Source organism: Coregonus lavaretus (assembly GCF_964263955.1).
Source record: "Coregonus lavaretus genome assembly, chromosome: 19".
Taxonomy (NCBI): domain Eukaryota; kingdom Metazoa; phylum Chordata; class Actinopteri; order Salmoniformes; family Salmonidae; genus Coregonus; species Coregonus lavaretus.
Genome location: NC_140006.1, coordinates 11,735,008 through 11,746,033, shown reverse-complemented (window position 1 = coordinate 11,746,033; position 11,026 = coordinate 11,735,008). Strand labels below are relative to the sequence as shown.

Genomic DNA, 11,026 nt, shown 5'->3' with positions numbered 1-11,026 from the left:
CTTCATGGTCAAATTGCTACAAAGAAACTACTACTAAAGGACACCAATAAGAAGAAGAGACCTGCTTGGTCCAAGAAACACGAGTAATGGACATTAGACAGGTGGAAATTTGTCCTTTGGTCTGGAGTCCAAATTTGAGATTTTTGGTTCCAACCGCCGTGTCTTTGTGAGACACGGTGTGGGTGAACGGATGATCTCCGCATGTGTAGTTCCCACTGTAAAGTATGGAGGAGGAGGTGTTATGGTGTGGGGGTGCTTTGCTGGTGACACTATCTGTGATTTATTTAGAATTCAAGGCACACTTAACCAGCATGGCTACCACAGCATTCTACAGCGATACGTCATCCCATCTGGTTTGGGCTTAGTGGGACTATCATTTGTTTTTTAACAGGACAATGACCCAACACACCTCCAGGCTGTGTAAGGGCTATTTTACCAAGAAGGAGAGTGATGGAGTGCTGCATCAGATGACCTGGCCTCCACAATCCCCCGACCTCAACCCAATTGAGTAGGTTTGGGATGAGTCGGACCGCAGAGTGAAGGAAAAGCAGACAACAAGTGCTCAGCATGTGGGAACTCCTTCAAGACTGTTGGAAAAGCATTTCAGGTGAAGCTGGCTGAGAGAATGCCAAGTGTGCAAAGCTGTCATCAAGGCAAAGGGTGGCTATTTGAAGAATCTCAAATCTCAAATATATTTTGATTTGTTTAACACTTTTTGGGTTACTACATGATTACATATGTGTTAATTAATAGTTTTGATGTCTTCACTATTATTCTACAATGTAGAAAATAGTAAAAAATAAAGAAAAACCCTTGAATGAGTAGGTGTCCAAACTTTTAACTGGTACTGTACATACAGGTAACTGCCAAAAGAAAGGAAACCCTTTTGTAAATGAGGGATAAAAAGTATATTGAAAGCAGGCGCCTCCACACAGGCGTGGTTCCTGAGTTAATTAAGCAATTTAACATCCCATCATGCTTAGAGTCATGTATAAAAATGCCCAGTTGCCCATTATTTTGGCTACCATAGCTAGAAGAGATCTCAGTGACTTTGAAAGAGGGGTCTCAAAGGAGCATAGGGTGTTCCAGACACTTGTAGAATCTATCTCAAGGTGCATTGAAGCTGTTCTGGTGGCTTGTGGTTGCCCAACGCCCTATTAAGACACTGTTGGTGTTTCCTTTATTTTGGCAGTTACCTCTATGTACACAGATTAGACAGTTTGCAGGTGCACACACACACTCTGCCTAAGGAAGTCTCAAGGAACACACATCCAAAGTCTGACAGGTGTGTCCATATCAAGAGGTCATTCATTTCCATGAGTCAACACACATACCCTCAACGCACTCACAGATTTACAGCATCCTGGATGCTCCTCTTCAGGTACTGTAGGTTGATGACTTTGTACAGCTCCTTGCAGACACACTCGCACAGACACACAGAGCCAAACACACACCCTCTCCTCCTCTCTCAGGCGTGTGCTGCAGCCAGGTCTTGGTTGATGAAACGTCGTAGTCTCTCCAGGTATTGGCTGTAGAGCTCTATGTCGTTGTGTCCCGCCCCCTCCACCCAAAGCGGCTCCACGGCCTTGGGACAGCGCTCAAACAGAGCCAGGCCGTGGGAGAAGTCTATCACCTCGTCCTCCGTCCCGTGGATGATCAGCACCGGGGATGGGATCTTAGACACCTTCTCTATGCTGCAATATATAGGTTATAATCAGTTAGTAAGCAGTCGACAAGACCTTGTCATTGTTTCTGCGATTGCATATGTGTATGATTGTTTTTTAATGTGCTTTTTGGCTGAGGAGTCCAAATATCTATTTATTCCAAAAGATGTGGGCCTTTATAACGATTACTTTTGTTCTGGATCTAAATTAAGCATTCTAATGTTTTTTTTTGTGCATGCGTGTCTCACTTGGGGAAGGCATCAAAGCAGTAGGTCTTCTTGGTGTCGGGGAAGGCCACCCTCATGCCAGAGGTGAGAGGGGAGTGGAGCACCACAGCAGCACACTCAAACCTGGACGCCAGGTCCACCGTGGGTACCGTGCCAATACTCTGCCCATACAGGATGATGTTCTCTGGGCTGATGCCATACCTGACACACACAGAGACAGAGAACTGAGTAAACAAATACAGAGAGGACCAAAATAAGCCTACTTGTTTTTCCAACTAGCTCTCACAGTCTCACTTCGGAATTAGACGTTCATCCATGTTTCTCAAATGTCAAATTTCGAAGTTGTTCCAAATGTCACATTTCGAAGTGTTTAAGGTTAAGTGTAGGCATTAACAGCTAATTTAAGGTTAGGGTTAAGTTTAGGCATTAACTCCAAATTCTTAAGGTAAGGGTTAAGGTTTGGGGTAGGTTTTAACAAGATTCTATCGCTGGATTCGAACTTGCAACCTTTGGAATCAGATGCAGATGCATCTGACTCCGGGGTTAAGAGTCTCTGATTCCAAAGGTTGCAAGTTAACCCTAACCTTAAATTAGCTGTTAATGCCTAAACTTAACCTTAAACACTTCGAAATTTGATTTTGAATCAAATACAGATGCCTACACCCATCTGCCATCCCCTTCCACAATGCCCTAGCAAAACCCAAACCTACTTGAAGGTAACAGCGCTCACTGTTGCCCCCTAGTGGCCAGTTTCCATGTCATCTCCCGACGTCCTCAGACATGGATGGATGTCGAATACTGACCTGCATCACGGGTGACCTGGCTGTGTGTGCTAGGGCTGTTCCCGACATAAAAAAATCTTGGTTGACCGAGTCATCCGTTCTTTCAACCAATCGATTGTTCGACATTTTAAAGTGTATTTTTCCATATACAGTGCCCTCCACTATTATTGGCACCCCTGTTTAAGATGTGGTCGAGGACTTCCAAAAATTCTCCTTTTTTTTTTAAACATAGAACCCAAATGCAAAAAAAGAGAAAAATCCAACCTTATTTAAGTACATTACTTTGGTGGTAAAAAAAAAACTTGAAATCATGTGTCCCACAATTATTGGCACCCCTAACAATTCCGCTGAAAATTTCAATTGATTTTTTTAAAAATATATTTTTCTGTAGTTGCTAAAGTTGGTCAGGGTATCTAGGAACTTTTAATTAGTAATTCATGACTTCCTGTTTCCCTGGGGTATAAATATGACGTGACACAGAGGCCTAATTCTCTTACCCATTTGTCAACATGGCAAAGACAAGAGAACACACCATTCAAGTAAGGCAGATTTGTGTCGACCTTCATAAGTCAGGCAATGGCTACAAGAAAATAGCCACTCGCCTTAACTTGCCCGTATCTACAGTCAGAGGAATCATCAAGAAGTTTAAAACAACTGGAACAGTGACAAACAAGGCTGGAAGAGGTCCCAAGTTTATCTTGCCACAACGCACAGTGAGGAGGATGGTAAGAGAAGTAAAAAAAAGTCCTAAGCTCACTGTCACAGAATTGCATCAAAGAGTGGCATCTTGGGGTCACAAAGTCTCCAAAACAACCATCAGACGCTCTCTACATGCCAACAAGCTGTTTGGGAGGCATGCAAGGAAAAAGCCTTTTCTCACTAACACTCACAAACGTAAACGTCTGGAGTTTGCTAAGCGGCACTGGGACTTCAACTGGGATCGTGTGCTTTGGTCAGATGAGACTAAGATTGAGCTTTTTGGCAACAAACACTCTAAGTGGGTCTGGCGTAAAACAAAAGATGAGTATGCCGAAAAGCACCTCATGCCCACCGTGAAGTATGGTGGAGGATCTGTGATGCTGTGGGCCTGTTTCTCTTCCAAAGGCCCTGGGAACCTTGTTAGGGTGCATGGCATTATGAACGCTTTGAACTACCAGGACATTTTAAATAAAAACCTGATGGCCTCTGCCAGAAAGCTGAAGATGGGTCGTCATTGGGTCTTTCAGCAGGATAATGATCCAAAACATGTGGCAAAATCTACACAAAAATGGTTCAGCAGTCACAAACTCAAGGTCCTCCCATGGCCATCTCAGTCCCCAGACCTCAACCCAATCGAAAACCTGTGGGGCGAGCTAAAGAGGAGAGTGCATAAGAGAGGACCCAGGATGATCTAGAAAGATTGTGCAAAGAAGAATGGTCAAAGATCCCTCTCTCTGTGTTCTCCAATCTTGTGAAATGTTATAGGAGATTAAGTGCTGTCTTGTTGGCAAAAGGGGGTTGTACAAAGTATTAACATCAGGGGTGCCAATAATTGTGGGACACATTTTTTTTTTTTTTACACCAAAGTAATGTACTTAAATAAAAGGTTGGATTTTTCTCTTTTTTTGCATTTGGGTTCTATGTTGTTTAAAAAAAAAGGAGAATTTTTGGAAGTCCTCGACCACATCTTAAACAGGGGTGCCAATAATTGTGGAGGGCACTGTATAGACATATCCTATGCGTTTTAATCAAATCAACTATATGCTTGTCTGATACTTTATGCACACTCTTTGAGCAAATAATTAAGACACACAGATGAATGAATAGAGGGAGTCCGACTGCAATTGATTTGATTGTGCCGGGCCAGGCTCAGAATTTCAGATGACAAATAAACTCCGAAAGGGGGAATGTTTGGTTGCTCAGGAGGTAACGGGGAAGTCAGATGTGTGGAATAAATGTGACTAGTTGTGGAAAATACTGGAGATCAAGAAGAATAAGGTAAGGAGCAAGCGCTGCGTACATATTATGTGTCCCAAACAGGTGCTGTTAGATTACAATATGATTTTCTGACCGTTTAGAACAATGTAAACACTAAATAAATGATAAGCGTACCAGAGAGTCTGTTGTAAGGTTCTTTGTCTTTTTTTTGGAAAGCCTTTAAAAGATTAAAAACAGTCACGTGCATTCGTGAATGCAACTGCCGAGATGGAACGGTATATTTATTGTTTACACTAATTATTCAAGGGTCGCTTCGTTCTTTTATTTTAAAACTAAAATGCTTGATTGCATTTCAAATCATGAATGACTCGTACGCTGTGTGATGTCATTAACGAATGAATGAATGATAGATACAGTAGCCTATATAAGTATTGAGATATGGGCCTAAGTAAGTTACGGTATTAAGACTAAACAGGATGCGCTCTTAGGCCTACAGCTCGATGGTGGTTATACAAGGCTGCTATACTAAGACTACTAATGATAATGACATTACTTATTATAATGATGATCATAATAATAGTAATTATAACAATAAGAAGACGATCAAGAAATTATTATTATAAATAATGTTTTTCTGGCAATTTGGAACAGTGTAAACAATGCTAAATCAATTATAAGTAATACCAGAGAGGCTGGTCTAACAATAAAAATAGTAAAGCCTTTATTACAGCATAGCAAAGATTAAAAAGAGCCACATTTGTGAAATTGTTTATCAGACATCTTGTGGATGCGTGAGGCTTGGTGCTCACGCATCAGTAGGCTATTAAACAAACACTCAAACAGGCAACACAAGCAGGATCTATCTTATTTCTGTAGCTAGATATATATGGATGATTTATAAAGCCAGGCACATTCAACAGTTAGGCTGTTGATTATAGACCTAATTAAGTTGGGGTTTCCTCTCTCCTCACTTTTCTTAGACAATTAAGGCAACGGCTGTTTTCTCATCTCCTAACTCCGTTGCTGCCGCCGCCGCATTGTTCAACACCACGCTGGTTAACGTTGCTATTATGCACATAGCAACATGGTCTAGGAAAAGGCGCCAATTCAACAGCGCACTGATGTTTCAGAACCGTGGACAGCGACCGAAATCCAACGGGGAAGAAAGCGCATTTGTTATAAAATGTGTTACTAGTGTTGCACCATAGTTCTTATGTAATATAACCATATACAATTTCAGTAGCACGTCTTAGAGTGATGGACAGTGCCATCCTCACGGCTTCCATAATGGATAAATTAACTCAGGCAGGGCGAATTAGACAGGTGTCTTGTTCACCATGAAAAAAATGTTTTTTTGCTACAGCTCGACTAAAAAAATCTCAGTCAACCAACAGCCTATCGACCAAACAATCGACCGGGTCGATTAAATGGGGTCAGCCCTAGTGTGTGCAGCCTCAGCACAGCACTATATAAGGGAGTTTTCACAAAGTTTTGAGCTACAGTTTGATTCAGAGTTAGATTATTTGCTACATTGTATTTATTTTCACATTGCCAAATATCAAAAACAAACAAAAATTCCTAAACAAACCCATATATCCATGCAAGTCATTTGTTTATTTGACTAAAACGCTCACGTTAAATCCATCTACAGTGCCTTCGGAAAGTATTCAGACCCCTTGACTTTTTCCACATTTAGTTACGTTACAGCCTTAATCTAAAATTGATTCTATTTTTTCCCCTCATCAAATCTACACACAATACCCCATAATGACGAAGCAAAAACAGGTTTTTATAAATTTTTGCTACTTTATTTAAAATAAAAAACTTAAATATCACATTTACATAAGTATTCAGAACCTTCACTCAGTACTTTGTTGAAGCACCTTTGGCAGCGATTACAGCCTCGAGTCTTCTTGGGTATGACGCTACAAGCTTGGCACACCTGTATTTGGGGAGTTTCTCCCATTCTTCTCTGCAGATCCTCTCGAGCTCTGTCAGGTTGTATGGGGAGCGTTGCTGCACAGCTATTTTCAGGTCTCTCCAGAGATGTTCGTTCGAGTTCAAGTCCGGGCTCTGGCTGGGCCACTCAAGGACATTCAGAGACTTGTCCCGAAGCCACTCCTGCGTTGTCTTGGCTGTGTGCTTAGGGTCGTTGTCCTGTTGGAAGGTTAACCTTTGCCCCAGTCTGAGGTCCTGAGCACTCCGGAGCAGGTTTTCATCAAGGAGCTCTCTGTTCTTTGCTCCGTTCATCTTTGCCTCGATCCTGACTAGTCTCCCAGTCCCTGCCACTGAAAAACATCCCCACAGCATGATGCTGCCACCACCATGCTTCACCGTAGAGATGGTGCCAGGTTTCCTCCAGACGTGACGCTTGGCATTCAGCCCAAAGAGTTCAATCTTGGTTTCATCAGACCAGAGAACCTTGTTTCTCATGGTCTGAGAGTCTTTAGGTCCCTTTTGGCAAACTCCAAGCAGGCTGCCATGTGCCTTTTACTGAGGAGTGGCTTCCATTTGGTCCCTCTACCATAAAGGCCTGATTGGTGGAGTGCTGCAGAGATGGTTTTCCTTCTGGAAGGTGCTCCCATCTCCACAGAGGAACTCTAGAGCTCTGTCAGTGACCATCGGGTTCTTGGTCACCTCCCTGACCAAGGCCCTTCTCCCCCGATTGCTCAGTTTGGCAGGGCGGCCAGCTCTAGGAGATGTCTTGGTGGTTCCAAATTTCTTCCATTTAAGAATGATGGAGGCCACTGTGTTCTTGGGTATCTTCAATGCTGCAGACATTTTTTGGTACCCTTCCCCAGATCTGTGCCGACACAATCCTACCTCGGAGCTCTATTGACAATTCCTTCGACCTCATGGCTTGGTTTTGGCTCTGACATGCACTGTCAACTGTGGGATCTTATATAGACAGGTGTGTGCCTTTCCAAACTATGTCCAATCAATTGAATGTACCACAGGTGGACTCTAATCAAGTTGTAGAAACATCTCAAGGATGATCAATGGAAACAGGATGCACCAATGCTCAATTTCGAGTCTCATAGCAAAGGGTCTGAATACTTATGTCAATTAGGTATTTCGGTTTTACATTTTTATAAATTAGCAAACATTTCTAAAAACCTGTTTTTGCTTTGTCATTATGGGGTATTGTGTGTAGATTGAGGATTTTGTATTTTAGAATAAGGCTTAACTTAACAAAATGTGGAAAAAGTCAAGTGGCTGAATACTTTCAGAAGGCGCTGTATGTTTATCATGAAGCATCACTTGTGTGTCCCAATCTTCATATTACTTATGCTTTGGTCTTCCAACAACATGCAGGATAAAACAGCCCAATAGCCCATCTAACTGCGACGTGAATAGGCTATATTCAATAGCCTATCCCCGGTATAGTCCCTGTCTCCCCTAATCTGCATCGGATGCGCTCATAAACGCGCTGCTATACTCACAGAATGTTTCAGAGATATCAAGTTATGATGCTGCATTTCATAAAATGCTAGCAGTGAAACAAACAATAATACTGTGCGACTGTGGTTCCTTTCCTTTGTTTGGTCCGGACTGCGTTCTCACCTGCAGCGAACCGCATCACGGTACGAATTGAAACGGACCCTTTTTGAGCTAACCACACTGTGTTGTTTAGCACGCTCCGGAGTGCGGGTAGTGTGTTCACACCAGTCCAAACGAACCCAACTAAGGAGGGAAATGCAACTGAGTTTGGAAAAAAACACTCCAAACCAATTCGGTGTGAAAGCCCCCTAATTCAGCTGATCAAAGGTCTTGATGATTAGTTAACGAGCGGGTTTGGGTGTGTGTGTAACAGCTGTTTACCGGGAGCGTAGGGCGTGCCAGGCTGCGTCTATGTCAGCGTAGAGGTTCTTCTCTGAGGGTTTGCCGGTGCTGACACCATAGCCAGAGTAGTCGTAGGAGAAGATGTTACAGTTGATACGCGTGCCCAGGCCAATGTAGAAGCTACTCATCTGACCCAAGTCTACTGCATTACCATGGGAGAACAGCACTGTGAACCTAGGAGGGAGAAGGAGAGGGGGGAGGGAGAAGGAGAGGGGGGAGAGAGAAGGAGAGGGGGGAGAGAGAGAAGGAAAGGGGGGAGAGAGAGAAGGAAAGGGGGGAGAGAGAGAAGGAAAGGGGGGAGAGAGAGAAGGAAAGGGGGGAGAGAGAGAAGGAAAGGGGGGAGGGAGAAGGAAAGGGGGAGGGAGAAGGAAAGGGGGGAGGGACAAGGAAAGGGGGGAGGGACAAGGAAAGGGGGGAGGGGCAAGGAAAGGGGGGAGGGACAAGGAAAGGGGGGAGGGACAAGGAAAGGGGGGAGGGACAAGGAAAGGGAGAGGAAATGAAAAAAAGGTACAATTTAAGAGAAAGTATAATTGAAGGATGATGTACTGTACAATAGAACCATCTAATTTAATAGAACACTATCTTACTTTAATGCATTTCTATAAATAGAACAACCTGCACAGATGTCTATTTTTATGGACAGAAACAAACGCTATCTCTTTGAAAACGAACAAGAGAAATGTCACGGCCCACCAATTCATTAACACTGTTCTAGCTCTTCACTTTCCTCCCCTCCACTCACTCACCTGGCATTGGGGGCACAGCGGATGTACATGCAGCCCACCCTGTTCCCCCGGCTGGACCTGGTCAGGAACACGTCCGTCATGTCCAGCTCTCTCTGGGTGTACTGGAACTCTGCCCTCTCTGTCAGGTGGAGCTTCCACCTGCCCTCTCCTCCCCCACCCCCACCTCCTCTGTCCCCCCCACCACCACCCAGCCGGGAGCGCAGGCCCGGAGCCCCCAGAGAGGGGGGTGCACCCCCAGGCGTGGTCCCGGCTGCTGCCGCAGCTGTAGCCTCTGGGTCTGGCAGCATTGCGTAGGTAGGCTCTGGAGGGAGGAAGGCCAGCTTGGCTGCGATGCGGCTTGGGCAAGGAGGGCAGCAGAACAGGCAGCATAGCTCTCTAATGGACAGGCCGTTCATCTTCTACGGATGACAGGAAGGGGGGGAGGGGGGCGTGAGTGTACTAAACAGCTTGCCTAGCTGTGTATATCACACAATGATGTATGGAACATTGATGGTGAAGAGCTAAATATCTACCTGTATTAAGGTTCCTCAGGGACTTGGAATCAGATGGCACATAAAGGTGCCAACACCACCTGGTCAGGTCACTCAGCAGGCTGGATCCGTGGGCAAAAAGAGTACCATGAACACACAGTACTGACATGCTCATTTAGCTAGCTTACTACCACATTATTCTGTGAGGTGGGAGAGTCAAAGTGGGGTTTGAACCAGTGACCCTGTGGATACATGCCATAAGGTCCTGACCTCAGTCTTAGCAGAGACGTAGTATGCCAGCCTTGCAGACATAGGAAGCCGTAGCTGTTAAGTTAGCTAGTTAACAATGCAAGACAATATCAGAATTCACAAGCTAACTTACAACGTCCTAAAAATGCACAGTGTATTCACGTTAGCTTGCAAGTTACAGGAAAAGCAAGCTAATATCTAGGTAACTTTAACTTCAATATCATACTGCATATTATGGTGAATCACTCAGTAAAACACTGATGTTCAGTAATGAGGATAGTTAAAGCTAGTTAACGTTAGCTAGCTGACTAGCGAACTAGCTTCATAAACTAGCTATATTGATTGTGATACACGCTAGCTAACCCTGCTAGATAGCTACCGGTACATAGCGTTAACGTAATGTGTCGAAAAATATAGCTTGCGAAACGAGACGATATTTAGCTAGCTAAAGCAGTGGCTAGCGTTAATGCAATTTAGCTAGCTAACGTTATCGGTAAATAACTTACTAGGTGGTGTAGCTAATGCTAGTTGGCTAAACTAGCTAGCCATGTCAAAGCATCAATTAGCTAGCTAACGTTAGCTAGCTTAAGGTTAATTTACCTATTCACGATGGGTTTGCGGACAAGATAAAATATTCCTGTCTATCAAAAAAAGAGCTGCACAATACCTCGACAATCCTCCTTGAGCCCTGACATGGGTAGTGTACTCTGTATAATTTGATATTTGTCTGTCATTTGTTGATTGGCTAGCTAAATATCATGACAACCAGTTAATTTCTCCACAACCCTGTCCGACTAGACCCGGAAGTGACGGAGAGAGAGCGTAGCCCATTGGTAGTGATAAGTCATTCATTTAGCGCTTACAATGTTACATTTTACAAAATTGTCGTTTTCACTGATTACGTTGTGATACTATATACTTGCACTGGAAAAGAGCAGGCTATGTGTGTGTGTGTGTGTGTGTGTGTGTGTGGGGGGGGGGATTCTTCTATGAGGGATAATTTTCCTTGGATTAAGGGAAATGTTCCATCGTGGGGACTTTTCCCACGTTCCCATGAGGACAATGCTATTTTAAATTTAGGGGTTAGGTTTAGGGTTATAATACGGGTTTGGGTTAGAATTAGGGATA

General features: G+C 43.8%; 1 protein-coding gene across 1 annotated transcript; it reads right to left on the bottom strand.

Moving 5' to 3' along the window:
- Positions 1 to 989: 989 nt before the first annotated feature.
- LOC311146598 (alpha/beta hydrolase domain-containing protein 17A-like) lies at positions 990 to 10,693 on the bottom strand. The gene is made up of 6 exons (XM_084183121.1): positions 10,566 to 10,693; positions 9,692 to 9,771; positions 9,180 to 9,577; positions 8,413 to 8,607; positions 1,913 to 2,092; positions 990 to 1,694 (listed from the first exon to the last, which is right to left on the bottom strand). The coding sequence occupies exons 3-6, from the start codon at positions 9,572 to 9,574 to the stop codon at positions 1,469 to 1,471; spliced, it is 996 nt and encodes a 331-aa protein (XP_084039247.1). The 5' UTR covers positions 9,575 to 9,577; positions 9,692 to 9,771; positions 10,566 to 10,693; the 3' UTR covers positions 990 to 1,468.
- Positions 10,694 to 11,026: the final 333 nt, after the last annotated feature.

Excerpts from the sequence above, each read along its gene's own strand:
- LOC311146598 (XM_084183121.1), bottom strand. The coding sequence starts at position 9,574 with ATGAACGGCCTGTCCATTAGAGAGCTATGCTGCCTGTTCTGCTGCCCT. Across the intron at positions 8,608-9,179 it reads CGCTGTGCCCCCAATGCCAG|GTTCACAGTGCTGTTCTCCC; the intron begins GTGAGTGAGTGG and ends TCTCCCTCCTAG. Across the intron at positions 2,093-8,412 it reads TGGCACGCCCTACGCTCCCG|GTATGGCATCAGCCCAGAGA; the intron begins GTAAACAGCTGT and ends TGTGTGTGTCAG.